Source organism: Lepidochelys kempii, chromosome 1, assembly GCF_965140265.1.
Source record: "Lepidochelys kempii isolate rLepKem1 chromosome 1, rLepKem1.hap2, whole genome shotgun sequence".
Taxonomy (NCBI): Eukaryota; Metazoa; Chordata; order Testudines; family Cheloniidae; genus Lepidochelys; species Lepidochelys kempii.
In genome coordinates this window covers 240,503,426-240,519,656 of record NC_133256.1, presented here as the reverse complement: position 1 = coordinate 240,519,656, position 16,231 = coordinate 240,503,426, and the positions used below count along the sequence as shown (strand labels likewise).

General features: G+C 44.0%; 1 protein-coding gene across 1 annotated transcript in view; it reads right to left on the bottom strand.

Annotated features, from left to right (window-relative positions):
* The window catches only part of CACNA2D4 (calcium voltage-gated channel auxiliary subunit alpha2delta 4), a 174,845-nt gene that overhangs the window by 131,803 nt on the left and 26,811 nt on the right, over nucleotides 1-16,231 (bottom strand). The window contains exons 8-12 of the mRNA XM_073335235.1: nucleotides 15,361-15,421; nucleotides 14,421-14,571; nucleotides 12,873-12,947; nucleotides 11,731-11,820; nucleotides 424-537 (exon numbers count right to left, since the gene is read on the bottom strand). Coding sequence (XP_073191336.1) covers nucleotides 424-537; nucleotides 11,731-11,820; nucleotides 12,873-12,947; nucleotides 14,421-14,571; nucleotides 15,361-15,421 — 491 coding nt within the window. The remainder of the gene's footprint in view (nucleotides 1-423; nucleotides 538-11,730; nucleotides 11,821-12,872; nucleotides 12,948-14,420; nucleotides 14,572-15,360; nucleotides 15,422-16,231) is intronic.

The window sequence follows — 16,231 nt, the reverse complement described above, 5'->3', positions numbered from 1 at the left end:
TTAATAAAACATGTTTCAGTCTGGAGGTTGGTGGAGTTTTGTATTTGTTGTTGGTGGTTTGTGGCTTTTTTTGTTTTAGTAAATCAGAAGAATGTTTCTATTGTCCTCAGCTTTTGAAATAGCCTTTTTTAAACCTACACACACACACATACCCCGGCCCCGACCCCAACACACACACACACACACATATATATATTTTGGGCCAAACTTGACCTGACAGTGTCCCTTTAAAATCACAGCACCTTTATAATCCTCTCACCAACTTATTGTCTAGCTGCTTTGTGTTGTATTTACAGTAGGGAGCATGTGGAGGCTTGCGAGTACACATACTTCGGTATGTGGTGTTTTCTATTCACTCCATGCTAGGATGGTCACTTTCCTTCCCCTCCCCTGCTCCCTTTATTCATCCCTTTTGAGACAAACCTTACGATCAGGCCAGTTGTACTTTTCAAACACAGATTCATAATCCTCCACGGCTCCGTCTGTGATCAGCATGATGGCTTGGTTACACAGGCCTCCTTGCCCAGCCTCTCTGAACTACAAATGGAGAGGAACAGCAGCATTAGTATCCTCAACATTGCCATAATTCTTATTGCTGTATATTTATTTATAAAAGGCCAGATCCTGAGCTGAATTCTTACCCAGGCAAGACTCCCAATGACTCCATAGAGCCTTTTCCCCAAGTGAGGGCTGAGCTTTGGTGTGCTCTGTATTTTTTATTTACACAGCGCCTATCATCACATGCCATACCCAGGTGCTTTACAAAAGTTAAAATAACATGAAAAAAAGAGTGGTGGGCACAATGAGCTTTATTGCCTACTGCCCTGTACCGTGCACTGCCATGTACGCTTGTAGTACGCAGGCATGGAGTGGGTGTAAAACACAACTGTCCTGACTTGGTAGCCATTGGCACTCACTTTGTACAGCTCTGAATGAGTACAAAAGGTGCAAGCTAGGGGACAATCCCGCCCAAAGTCTCCGGCACAGCCAGTCACTCTACCAAGGTTAAAAAGGAGGACAAAATGGTCACAGGTGGAAATGGAATGGCTGTATACTGAGCATGGCAGAGGACATGGTATGTGTCAATAAGTGATATTTAATATGGAGTATAATTATGCTAAGAAAGTCTACAAGCTGTAGTTCTAAATGCAGACAAAGAAGTGTGGAGTGGGTGTCCCCAAAGAGCAGGCTGGGAAACTGCCTGCTCAGCCAGGAAGACAAACTTTCGAAAGCCGGTTTAACTAACATCCTTAAAAGACCTGCTTCCCCTCCCTAGACCATCAACCCGAGGATGGGGAACACAAACTGCTGTTGTGTGTCTCTGCCTAGCTGTGGGTGGAACAGACAAGAAGGTGGTGCATGCAATCCTGAATGGACCTAGGATACACCACTTTGTTGGTGAGGGGGCAATCTTGGGTGATAATAAGCCAAAACCACAGGATAAGCATCTATTGTAAGAGACACTGGATGTAATAAAGAATTCTGAAAAACCCTTTTAACCATCAAAGCACTCAACCCACACCCACAATTTGAAAAACAAGTCCTGAGAGACTAAGGGCTTCTCTAGATTAGGTAAGTGGTCGAGGTTAGGTCAGGGTTAGCAAATGTGTCACTAACCCTCACCTAACCTCAAGTTTTTTCCCAATGAAAACAAACCCAAAAAGGAGAAACCCAGGAAGACAAGGAAGGGGGATGAATTGCTGGCGGCTGGCCTCTGACAAAAGAAGTTTGGGGAGTCGGCATTGCTGCCTAGGAGTGTAAAGTATTTCTTTCAATTGTTCTGTGACTGAGATGAGACTACCTGGTGTATTTTATGAGAAGTTTAAATTTAGATATATGTTCTTCACGCTGGCTCTTTTTGATTTACTACAATTTTCTCTCTATTTTCAATACAACATCTTAGGCTGGTTTGGATAGTTTCTCTCAGGCTGCACCACAGAGAGCAAAACCCCATAATCTCTAAAGGCTGGTCCACACACCGTTTTGTACCAATGTAATGACATCTGTTTAGAAACTGATACAGAAACCGATCCCCTAGCATGGATGTGGTTATACTGGTATGATGGTGTCTACGTTGGTAGGTTTTATTTCTTTAACTATACCAATACAGCTAGAGTGGTACAAAACCTGTGCAGGGACCAGCCCATAGGAGAGTAAGCAAAAAGGGAATGATGTCTGAGACTCTAACTTCGCTCTGAGATCTCAGTCCAAAGGGCAGAGGTATCCTCTTCCATCCAGTGTTTTGTCAGGGGCCGTGGGCAGGTGAATACAACAAAGAAGCCTAAGGACTAAAGAGGAAATGTGTATTGAAGGGGCTGGGGGGTGAGCCAAGAGTATACGTGACACTAAGCCTTAAAATAGCTACAGAAAGATTTTGGCAAATGCCCTCAGGAAGGGAGCTTTCTAGAAGGGGTCCCAGATGAAATCTTGGGATGAAGGACAAAGGCTTGAATGATTACTTCTCCAGCTATGAGCCTTCAAGGCAAATGGAATCAAGAAAACGTAATACTTTTATTTAGTACTAGCAAGACCTTGAATTTAATCTGTTGATTATCAGCAACCAGTGCAAACTGCAGAGGCTTTCCCTACATCAAGGAGTAAAAATGAACAGCTTCTTGGCTGCAACTTCTCGATTTCAAGGAGCACCTCCTCCTCTTACAAACTATTATGATTGGAGCAATGGAAGATCTGTCCACTGAGGAAGGTTACACAAACTCACATAGATCAAAATTTTAAAGGGAGGAAGACATGATAGCTCTGTAGTAAAGATAAATGAGAGGCAAGCAACTACATGAAATAGAGCATGTGTGGGAGACTAATTTAAGGCTGACTAAGGGTGCATCACAAGAATAATGGCTTTAAACTAAAGAATGGAAAATTCAGCTTAGACGTAAGAAAAAAGATTAAGAGCAATATCAGCAACATAGACCATTGGGCATGGGGAGAGAGTGCGGAGTATAAACTGGTACCTGTGCAGTGCTTAGAGCTTAACCTCTGAAATCCCTTCCACCTCTAACCTTGGTCATTCTGTATTTAGATGGAAAAGTATCTTTACCAACCTGGGTAGTATAATGATGCCACTGCACCTACCACCATCAGCAGTGGGACACGCCTTGTGTCAGCTCCACATGCTTTCATTGCTGGAGTCAACATTGACACCGTCACTCTCATGTCACCACTACCAGCATCATCTGCCTCATTATCATCCTCCACAACATTGCTTTCCTCAGTGCCAACACCACCGTGATGGCACCATCACTGCTATTGACCTCATCATTATTACTTTCATCATAATCACTGCTACTATCACATCACCACCATTTTATACCATCACCAAAGCCCAAAGCCACCATCTCCCTCATCAGCACCCTGGTACCACCAAAGTATTGGTTATTCTACCATGATGAGAGAGGATTGGACAGCCTCTACTTGACCACTGTAGAATTTCATGTGTAGAACTCTTGTCCTCTCCACCTATGTAATAACCCCTTTACTCCTGTGGTATTTTTATTTGTTTTTTATAAAGTAGTTATTATATTTATTTACTGTGATCCGGTATGCAGAACCCCGAAGGTCTCAGTAGGAGTGAGAACGATGGTTTATAAATAAAATTATTATTATTGGACCACAAGTGGAGGTCTTTGCTTAGTTTTTAAACAAGTTGTTACTCAGACAAACTTTCACTGGAGTCAAAAAGACTCCACAGGTAAAAAAATAAAGGGTCAGATTCTTAGGTCTGCTGTGCCCTTTTTACATCACCTAAGCAGCACAAAAGGAACAGAGGCCGCTGGTAACTTTGCTGTTGGGGATACCCCAGGCATACCAAGACCAACTCCCCTGCCTCCCTCCACGCAGCCCACAGAGCCCAAGGTTTTCAGGTGTTGCTTGAAAATGAGAAAGTGGATATTGAGATGGGTGTCCAGGGGTCTGGAGCTTCACATCCACAGGCCACCATGGAAAAAACATCTCCACCTGAATGATGGTCAGATTCCTAAAAGGCAGGAGGAATCAGAGATTCCTGTCAGGAAAAAGCTTAAGGTGGAGGCCTGGAATGGAGCCATGCATCAGGAATGAGTACATGATACTCCTAGGTGCAGATGGAAGTTAGAGATAAAAATGTTAAAAGTCATTGAGTTATGTTAGAACAGAGGGGAAATGAAAACTGAGGTCTGCTATAGAGTCCCATTGTATTAGGAAGAAGGAATGGGTGAGCTACACCTTGAACAGATTTCAGGTGTGTCCAGATGAGAAGCAATGGTGGACTTTAACTAGTTAGATGTCTCTTATCTTAATACAACGAAACCAAGATCCAACATTTTCTTGAATTATTAAGGGGACAACTTAATATAGCTTAGTTTATATCTGATCATGACCATTAATATTGTGTACAGTATCATTACAAAGTCTCTGGCTCCCATATTACATGCAATTTCCAGGTCTCTAATTCTTTCTCTAAATATAATAACTACTTTATAAAAAACAAGGAAAGAATTAGAGACCTGGAAATTGCATGTAATGTGGGAGCCAAAGACTTTGTAATGATACTGTACACAATATTAATAGGGGAGGGTGAAATCATCAGCATAACAATAATGGAGGTAAAAGGCAGATTTTAAAACCAAGAGTTAAGGCCTGCTCCTTTAGGTCTTTTTGCAATGTGCTGTGGGGACTACTCAGTTGTAGCGAGTGAGCAGAGGCTACGAGCAGGAACCATTCAGGTGAAGTTCTAGGTGCAATCCTCTGCACTGAGTGGAAGTAAGTCCCAAGACCCTTGAGTGTAACCATAAGGATGCCCAAGAGTGTGTGTGTGTCCAGGCACATGTGTGCTGGCAGGGGAGAGCACAGAATGTGCATATCTGAAGAGATGTAAGCAAATGAGGCACTTAGCTATGTGTTTCCCTCTTTGGCCATAGTCTTGTTATCAGGAACAACAGTCTTACTCTGCTTTATTCAGGATCAGATTCCCCTGCACTCCCTGTTTTGCTCAACATTTTTTACTTTGCACTTGTAAGTACAACACTTTGCATCTGTGGCATTCAGGACCAAGACCTTAGTAGGAGGTGTCTCCTGGGGAAAGAAAGTAAGGGATTCAGGGGAGCTGGAAGCTAGCAGAGCAGAGAAGGAAAAGCAAGGGAAAAGCAGGACAAATAGAAGACCCCATAAAGAAAATGGAAAAAACTAGGCAATTGCGTCTGTGGATAAGAAGACATATCTTGCAAAAATCAAAGGCACAAAATAAAGCGCTGTTAGCAAAGGATGTAAAAATGAGCAAGAAACTGTATAAATACAAATAGTAAGACGCATGAAAATGAGTAAGGAAAGTATAGGTCCACAACCTATAAAGGCTGGAGAACAAATAAGAGAGAGCAAGAATCAGGCTAGAATGCTTAATAAGTGCTTTGCTTCACTCTTAAAAAGGACAGTAGTGACAGGACAGAGACTGCGGTAGTAGGTAACAGAGATAGGAAGAGTTTCAAGGTAGAGTCACAAGGGTTACGTTAGAGACTATATAAACTGGACATATTCAAATCAGCAATGTCCAATGGAATTAAAGCTAGAGAGGTAAAAGAACAAGCAGAAGGTGCAGCTGGTCCACCTACAACAATGTTTGAGACCTAACAAAGAATAAATGAAGTCTCAAAAGAATGAACAAAAACTTGTTTTCAAAGGAGGATGGAAAGTTGATCAGTAAGTTGAGCTTCAATATTTGGTAAATTACTAGAACAATTAATCATACAGTTAATTTGTGAGCACCCAGAGGAAACACAGATAATCAGAAAAATCATAGGTTACTGGTTGAATGAAATGCAATGGACACAGCATACCTCTACTTCAGTGACTTATTTAACATCCTGTCATGTGATATTTAGCTAGAAAATGTGGCTGAAATAGAGAAATAGGATAGATACACAATTGGCTAGAAAAACTGAACACAGAGGGCCAAATACAGACAAATGCAAGTTTGCAATCTTGTAGATGGAGGTGCAACTCTCAGGAAAGTTTCTGGGTGAAATTCAGTGATGAAATAAACAGTGATGTAAATTGCAAAGAAGAGGTAACATGCATTGATTTGGCATTCAGTGGAAGATATTCTGATTTAGTTTACTCTGGTATAAAGCCAGCATAACATCTTTGTAAACACTGTGCCTGTAGCTGCCTAGTGTTCAGAGCAGTGAGTGGAGTTAGGGTCACAGTCAGAAGTCACACCAAGGCCCAAGCCAGAGTCATTAACTTAGGAAACAGCTGTGGTAGCAGGAACAGGGAACAAGGCAAAGCAGCAGGAACCAGGGACAAGGAGTAGGAACCCAGCAAGGAGGCCAGGACTTGGTCTCGGGGGGTCTGGACAGATACAGGCCTAGCAACTAGCTGCTCAGACAAGTAGTGGGACAGGAATAAGAAATTTTATACCCAGTAGACCCCAATCAGCAGTCTGCTGCTAGTCATCTGACCTCACTGAGTTGGCGATGGAAGCCTCTGCTGTTGGGGTATCAGCTGCAGTTCCCTCATCTTACCTTGCAGTACTGTGACACAGAGGGTCAGGCTGTTGCTTAGCAACCCTATAGGCTTGGGTTTGAGACCACAGGTGCCTGATTCTGCTCTCTCATGCGTGTGTAAAGCAGGATTCTCTTAATTGAAGCCATGATGTTGCAACAGATTTCCATAAGTATGAAATCAGCATCTGGCCCAATGAGGGTAACTTGCACTACAGGGGTCAGATCCTTAGCTGGTGTAGGTTAGTACATCCTCATTGAATTCAGTGGAGCCACACCGTTTTACACCTGCTGAGGTCCTGGCCCTATGGGGACAGAAAGGGGCATGAAGCAGGAGGTAATGGGGTACAGCAGACCCTCCCCAACTAACTAACTAACACTGTGCCATGCTCGACACTTCCGCGCCCAGCTCTGGCATAAGGAGGCACACCAGGAGCTGTGTTTGCTCCCTGTAAAACACCACATCTGGGTAAATTACACACATTTTAACACATCATCAAATGCCAGTTTGGTGTCACTCACAGACCTTTTTTGACCAACTTACACCCAACATTTATATAACTTACCCCACCATTTATATCACTTCAGAATCTGACAGAGTTCATGTACCCATTTAATGGGTTGGTGTCAAGTTGAGAGGAGGTTCTGAGTGTGATCTAACAGGAGCAGAGACTGACTCAGGTTTATATTGGGCTTTCCATGGGCAGCTTATGCCTTTTCCAAGATCAGGAAAGCAACCTTCTTTAATCCCTATTTCCTTTGACATGTTTCAGAGGGGTAGCTGTGTTATTCTTTATCAGTAAAAACAATGAGGAGTCCTTGTGGCACCTTAGAGACTAACAAATTTATTTGGGCATAAGCTTTTGTGGGCTAGAACCCACTTCATCAGATGCATGGAGTGGAAAATACCATAAGCAGGTTGGTATAAATACACATCACATGAAAAGATGGGAGTTGCCTTACCAAGTTGGGGGTCAGTGCTAAGGAGGCCAGTTCAGTTCCCTGCAACAAACCCTGTTGCCAACTCTGTCCACATATCTATTCAAGGGACATCATCATAGGACCTAACCACATCAGCCACACGATCAAGGGCTCATTCACCTGCACATCTACCAATGTGATATATGCCATCATGTATCAGCAATGCCCCTCTGCCATGTACATTGGCCAAACCAGACAGTCTCTATGCAAAAGAATAAATGGACACAAATCAGACATCAAGAATTATAACACTCAAAAACCAGTTGGAGAACACTTCAATCTCCCTGGACACTCAATAACAGACTTAAAAGTGGCAATTCTTCAACAAAAAAACTTCAAAAACAGACTCCAATGAGAAACTGCAGAACTGGAATTAATTTGCAAACTGGGTGCCATCCAATTAGGCCTGAATAAAGCGGAGTGGATGGGTCACTACAAAAACTAATTTCCTTCTGCTGATACTCACACCTTCTTGTCAACTATTTGAAATGGGCCACCTTGATTGTATTGGCCTCATTAGTACTACAAAAGTGATTTCCCTCCCTTGGTATTCACCCCTTCTTGTCAATTATTGAGAATAGGCCACTTCCACCTTAACTGAATTGGCTCATTAGCATTGACCCACCCACACTTGATAAAGCAACTCCCATCTTTTCATGTGCTGTGTATTTATAGCAACCTGCCTACTGTATTTTCCAACCCATGCATCTGATGAAGTGGGTTTTTAGCCCATGAAAGCTTATGCCCAAATAATTTTGTTAGTCTCTAAGATGCCATAAGGACTCCTCATTGTTTTTGCTGATACAGACTAACACGGCTACCACTCTGACAGCTATTTTTAGCATCATAGCAGAAGCCCTGCAAGCCTGAGTCTCTAGACCCACGCTCTGGGACTTGCTGCCAGGGGATTTATTTTTGCTCTGTAGACATACCCTACATGTGTGACCCTACAAGATTCATATGAAAAGAAATATAAATTGGTTTACGTAGGAAGGAACAGTCATGGGCACAAATACAGAACAAGAGAAAACGAATCTGTAATCTGTTAACTCAAAGACTGAATCCCAGCTAGGAAGGCATACCCCAGGGACAGATCAACTCAATATGAATTAACAATGTGAGACTGTAGAAAGAAAGGTAATTGCTCTCTTGGGATATGTTAAGAGGAGTATTATGTGTAAAACACACAAGGTAATTATTCTGCTCTGGTTGGCACTTAGTAGGCCTTAACTGGAACTCTTCTTCCAGTTGAGAGCACCACGTTTCATAGAAGACAGAAAAACTGGAGGCAGTTCAGAAGAAAGCAACAGACAGGGTAAAATGTTTGGAAAAATAAGTCCTGTATGGAAAGATTAAGAGAGCGGGGTAAGGAAACCCTGCTGAAGAGAACAGAAGGCTGAGGAGAGACAAGATAAATGTTTACTCACTGGTAAGCAATACTATCTGGCACTTACATAGCATCTTACGTGCCATGATTTCAAAACACTTTATACATGTTAATTAACTAAGCCTCTCATCACCCCAGTGAGGCAAGTTAATATTATTGTACCGAATTTATATATGTGTAAATCAAAGCAGAGAGTGTTCAAATGACATGTCCAAGGTTATAAGGAGTCAGTGAAAGTGCTAGGAATAGAACCAAGGAGTCCTGACACCCAGCTACCTTTTGCTACTCACTAGACCTGTGGCTCTCAAACTTTAGCAACCCGAGGACGCCCATTTTGATTTTAAATTTTTCACGGACCCCCAAGCCTCCCCACTCAGTCCCAGGCCACACCCCTACTCCACCTCTTCCCCCAAGGCCCGCCCTCCACCCCACCTCTTCCCTCCCCCACTCCACCCCGCCTCTTTCTGCCCCTTCCCCCGAGTGCACCACATCCCCATTCCTCCTCCTCCCTCCCAGCGCCTCCTGCACGCTGGGGAACAGCTGTTCCCCAGGGTGCAGAAGGCTCTGGGAGAGAGGGAGAGGAGTTGAGGGAGGGAGGGGCAGGAGTTGATCGGCAGGGCCCGCAGAACCCCTGGAGTACCCTCATGGACCCCCAGGGGTCCGCAGACCCCAGTTTGAGAAACACTGCACTAGACCATTCTTTTTCAAGGGATCAGTTATTCTTAGTCAGCAAGAAGTAATGGCCAAGGCTGTCAAAAATGACTAGCCTCAATTTCTGGGTGCTCAATGTGAGACACTTTAAAGGGGTCTGATTTTCAGAGGCTGGGGGCTCACCAAAAAATTGAGGCTACCATAAATCACCAGCTAGTTTTGAAAATCTTGGCCCAGGAGCTTAAGACACATTTGGAATTGCAATTTAAATACCACCGAAAGTTCTATGGACCAGATTCTGGCTCTTTCTTCAGCCCCTTTGTGTCACTCTGGCAGTACTAGGCCGTCAAGTTGGTGTAACTGACTTCTTGAGGATTCCCCCTGAAGATGGGACATCCCAGAGTGGTGTAGAGCTGCTAACTGTTCTCCTGAAGCTGTTCTACGCTGTTCCAGGGTAGCCCTTAGCTGGCCCAGAATTGTGGAAATATAAAGAAGGCGCAATACCACCTTTTCTCCCACCCTGGACTCCTCGTCCGTCACTGAGCGGATCTCAAGTGGGCCGGAAAACCTGGGCCTATAATTCTAAACACAACTGTGCTAAGGAGCAAAACCTCCCTTGGCAAGTTGAAATCATTATCATTATGGATAATCAGGGCTACACTAGACACTTGGAGCCAGATACTCTGCTGTCGTGAATCGGTAATTTCAATGCATTGTATTTACTGTCAATAACACCGTGTTGTTAGCATTATTTCTATCATCCCCAAGGGTATCAGTATCCTTAGTAGTACCCCAGGGCTGCAGGTGCACTTAGGAGAGTGGGTTACACTGGGACTCGGTACTTTTATTTTTTTTTTATTTCCTTCAGCAATCCTTAAGGAACAAAGCTGAGTCATGCTTTTGTGTGATGACTGTTGAGGTCCCAATTGCTCACAGAACATCATGAATCCTGCATGACTGTCATGGGCATAGTAGGTGATTGGAACACCTTGGATGAGTGTCACTGTTTTATTTTACGTGTGGTATTTTCTACATGAATCACTGTATTGATCCCTGGGAAATTAAACACAAAAATAAACGGAGAAGTAAAAACAATGTAATACCTTAACTATAACAACATTTACCATTGCTCACTCATACCCTTCATTATCAGAATTATTGCTATCATCTTGTCATTTATATTATCATCTCTGTAGTGACATTTTATGTCACTACAACCAGCATCATCATATCACCAGTATCATTATATTTGCTAGCAACACTACCACACACACAGCTATTGAAATCACAATCACTACTAGCTTCTTCAGCGTATCCCTCAGGACCACAATCAACACTGTGAGCGTCTAGATACTGTTTGATACTGTCATGGATTCAACAGCACAACGGGCCTGATTGGGAGCATGCTCTCACGGGTGGAACTCCACTGACTGATAACACTGGTGTACATGAGATCTGAGCTCAGTCCTATTAGTCTTCCAGACAATATGAGATGGGATAGCAGGAGAAAATAAGGATGAGATTTTCAACAACACTTAGTGTTGGCCTAACTCTACTCCTATTTAAGTCACCCGAGTAACTGAATTTGGCCCAGTGAATACAGTCAGTTTAGTTATGTTATTTCAAGCCTTTTTGTAAAAAAGCTGTCTCGATCCCCCCCTTCCTTCTCCAGTCACTTCAGTCAATCAATCGTTCATTTTCAGGCACAGATGAATTGGCACAGCACTGAAATATGAAGTAAGAGGCTCTGATTAAATGGAATGAATTGAGCATCAGACCTGAGGGACGTAATTATGGACGATTCAAGGCACTGATCTATGGGGTCACTTTTCCCTGTGGAAAGGTGACTATTTATAGCAACTGGCTCTATGCCACGTCAGCTACCCACTTTCCTTTGGCATGGCAATGCCGCCTTTATTACTATCCTCATCGGGAGCAATAACGGGTTTGAGCATTTTAAATAAATTAACAAACAAACAGCTCCCTAAAGTCAGAGTGCCCAAGTTCATCATCATCACCATCACCATCCATGTCACAATCACAGCCAACATGCTCATCAGCAACTTTTGGCCCTGTCAGAAAACGTTCATGTCACCGCACTAGGAGAATTCCCCCTGACCCGATGCGAGCTGTACAGTGCCATGAGACATGGGGAAGAAGGGCTGGGGGGCAGGAGGAGTGAGCATGCTCTTTAACACCCTTGGAACAAAATGCTCTTACCTCCCTCAGGATTTTGAAGGATTCCAGCACGGCTTTATTGACGGTCCCCACTCCTTTTGCCTGCAGCTCATCCACTAACTGCTTAAAGTGCTAGTGTGAAGTGAGAAACACATGGCAGATATGAGATGCGGACAGAAGGAAGGCAGAATTCTCAGGACAGGGGAGAGAAGGGTGACACAGGGCCAAAGAAACCCTGTATTTCAGGGCACACCACTACTCTAGATGGCTGGGCAATCTTCCCCTATGGCGGCTGCAGATGTTGAAAGTCAATAGGCTACTCCAATAACAGTTCTATCACGGGGCACCCATGTTCACATATGTGCTGTACTCTAGGCTGCTGCACACCACGTTCATAAATAACTGCCAGAAATAGCAGCACCTCTCTTCCGAGATTTGTTCTTTGCTGAGGGTGAAACACACGGGAGTTTGGGGAGAAATATGGAGGGAAACATTCTAATAATGTTAACTGTGGACTATAGGGACAATGTGGGTATGAGCCACCTCCACAAGATTGAGAGTGAGAGAAACAAGGGAGATATAATTGGAGCTAAAAATACATCCCAGCTAGGAGGGAGGTGCATCTTGCAGCAGTCAGATGCACAATGACCACCTTAGGGCTGCAGCTGCTCCTCACGCCCACATTAGAAAAGCAGCTATCAGAAAAGCACACTGAAAAAGTGCCCTATGAAAGGGGGAACCTAGACTGCAGCATTCATTGGTGACCAGACATTTACTGGGAAAGGGCTGAATTCCCACCTTTCTGAGGGCCAAGGATGTGGATGGAAGGTCTGAGCTTTTAGAAATGGCACACAGAGTTATGTGCTTTTGTTTCTTGTGATAGGACAGGAGAGACTGACTGGTATGCTCCGGCTAGTTTGCGCTGCTCCAGAGACACAGATCAGTTGTAAACTCGGTTTAACCAGCCAGCTGCACTGAGTTTACATTTGCTTTGCATATCCAGAGAGATGCAGAGCAGCCAGTGTATCATCATGAATGTGGCTCTAGGTCTCAGAAATAAAAATCCACGTTTTTGGGACATCAGTTGCTTCTTGTCCTTGGAGTTTCCCACGAAAGCATCACAGTCCCACTAACTCAACTACAATAAGAGCTGTCCCAACAACACCTCTGAGTCTGGCACTCACCTCTCTGTTATCTCTGTCTGCTTGGACCAGGATGCCCTTGAAACAGGGTTCAACATAATGAACATAATCATTGTACTGAAAAGAGAAAAGTAAAAGAATAGGGTTAGCGGTAAAAGGAATCTCTTGACAGTGAGATCTGTAAGAGGACATTTATAGGGATAAAAACAGCATCTATTTTACAGTTACACTGTTTTATTTACCTCTTTATTTAGAATTTTATTGTGCCAATAATGTGCTCTAGACACATCACACTTTTAAAAATCATGCCTTTTAAAGTAATACATTAATTAAATTGTAGCATGTTGGCAGATTAAATCCAGGCACACCCGTAGTTGCAGGGTTAATGCTATTTTAACAATAGAGTTCCAGTAGTCTTCTCCACACTCTAATAGCTGTGCTACAGACTAATTTACGTTAGCACTTAGATTCCCAGATTACAATACACAAGGGGACATATATTACATACATCCCTTTAAAAAACCAACATAAAACCCTCCCAGCTTAGTATGATTTCCCTCTGTTCCTGAATCAACACGGCTCACTTCTCCAGTTATCCAGCCAGGTACTTATATGGCTCCCGTCAATGGAATAGCTTAGCAACCTAAACAGATAACAATGAGCTTTCACTTCCTTCCCTACCAGCAGAGGTCAAGCTTAGGGATTTTGATGTTTTGTTCCTATAAATCTATAGGAATGAGGGTATAATTATGGGAAATCCTGGTCAAAGAGCTGGGGTTTGTATTAGCTCTGAAAGGGAAGAGGTTAGCAATCACTCTCTTTTTCTTTGGCATTGAGTTCCACAGTCTTGATCCTGTGCAAGTTCTGTCTTCTGTGGTCATGAGCCACCCCGGGATTGGTCAACTGTCTTATTGTTCCAGTGGTGTCACAGGAAGTCATGGTCACATAGAGGGAGAAATAGTCTTTTGGGTATCTAGGCCTAATTCCATGAAAAACTTTGAAAATCAGGAGCTTGACCTTTTACTGGACTCTGTTCTATGGGAAGTCAGGGCAGAATTTGGTGTATCATGGTGATCCCAGCCAGGACATAAAAAAGTTAATATCACTACTCTTCAGAAAAGTGCTATCTTTCTTGACCGCAAGTAGTCAGGATTTTGCTTATACATCTCATACGAAAGATAGCAGCTTCAGCAGCACAATGCCTCCTAGCACCAGGCTGGAGTATTACTGGCTCAGAGGGATGACAGCCATAAGTCAAAATAGCACCATCACTTCCCGAAGCACCAAGTGCCCCCATCCCAGGACTGACTCCGTCCCTCTGGGTTTAGTCTGTGAAATATGAATGAAAAAGCTTTTACTGTCAATCACAGGGTGAATAAGGAATTAGCATCTACCCTGCTGGTCACTCACCAAAGTACTTGCCACTGACTTGTCATAGCCGATTTGTTTTTATTTCCCATTCCCATCTAACTCTAGAGCTAAGTGTTGGAGTGATATTAGTGCTATCCCAGCATGGTTTGCTAGTGGAGCTGAAAGGCAGGCATGATTGACAGGGTGAGTTGTTTTATATTTAGACTGGGATACACTTACTGCAATAATATTGACAAAATCGTTTTCCCCCAAAGTGTCCAAAATGGTGATGATGGTGTATTTGGCAATGGTCATCCGCAGACCCTTCATGCTCCCACTGATGTCCACCACGATTATAATGTCCTTGGGCGAGGTGGCTGCCTGGATGTACCTTTACAGGATTGGGAGAGAAGAGAAGCTGGTACAACATAACCACGGGGAAGACAGAATACTGGGCATACCATTTGCCATATCAGGTCCTTGATTCTAGACCCAAGATAACATGCATGTCTGGAGCAGCTGCCTGGCAGTGGCAGGCTTGGGAATGTACCCTTTATCCCATGTGGGATGTACCACTCATATTTATATGACGGGGCTGTCCTGCTGTTTAATATAGTGCTCTGCTGGACCTGGGTTCTTGTTTACTGGGCTGGCAAAGGCTGGGAGTGCTGCAGAGGTGATATGCTCAGACATAGTTGACAAAGGGAACTTGGTGTTATTTAACAGCAATCCCTGCTACTGAGACGACTGATTCAAAGAGCGGACTTGATGGACTCTGAACAGTACCATCCCATTGGCTGCAATCTCATAAAGTGGAGGGGATAAAGAAGGGAGTCACTGATGGTGATTCTATATGAGACGTTAGACCCCAAGAGGGAGGGAGGGGTGCTGGAAGGAGATGGACAACACTCTCTAATCCAGTATGATACAATGTGATTGCATAAACACTAGTTCATCTATCCTCTCTCTCTCCCAGGAGCAGCATGCAACAGAGGCTCTGATTAGACTCCCCACTGGAGACACTGGATTGTGATGTCTGTGCACTCCCCATTCAGATCTCTGTAACCCACACTAGGAAGGAGTGGGACAAAAATCAGGACAAGGATCAATCAAAGTTCCAAAAGAAGAGAAGAAAAAGAGGGCGAGAGAAAGAAAAAGATGACAGGGCCTAATCTCTCACCAGCCTCGATTCCTGCAGTCGAAGGAGATCACTCCATTCTCATCTGGCATCCACTTTATCCCTGAACAGAGCAGCAAAAGGAGGACTCAGTGGCTTAATCACTCAGGAAAACAGGCCTTGGCCCCCCACCCCTGCAGGCACCAAACCTTCAATTATCCTTAGCTCTGAGTCCTCACTATTTTAGTTCACAGGGTCATGTGACTCCCACAGCCAACAGCAGAGCTCCGGCCGTTATAGCAGCAGGCACGTTGGATAAATACACGCAAAGCTTTCCTAACTTAATTTCTGGCCTTCACACATTCCCTCGAATGTGTTGATTAATTTTTATGCAAAATGTCACTGGGCTGTGCCTGGTGCTCTCAGGAACATTTAAAAATTGGGGAGGGAGTGCATTTACTATCATCTTTATACCATTTGTACGCAGCTTTCTCCAATATCTGCAGTGCTGCTGACTCTCGTGATTTTTTTGACGAGTAACGTGATTTTGGCTGAGGTTGAAGCCAGTTTGGCGATGACGTGAGAAGCTCCAGTCTCCAGTGAATTTGAGCCCTCGATTGGCTGCCTGCCCGGTGTGCCTGCCTGCTGGGGCTGAGCAACCAATTAGAGTTGCTAAAGCAAGAGCTCCTCCCCCTCTCACCAGCAGCCCAACCATTCTCACAAGAGGGGATGGGGGAGCTAAACTCCTTCCCCTCAGCCTGGAAGAGGGAGAGAGCACACTGCTGCTATCTCCACCCCACAGGCCTGGGAGAGAGGGTGAAGAATCCCAGAAGGAGCAGAGCAGGGCTGGACCAGGGCAGAATTAATTGCTGGGCAGATGTGGGGGTGTAAGCTCCGGCCCCTTACCCAATACATATGGGAGAGTGGGCAACAC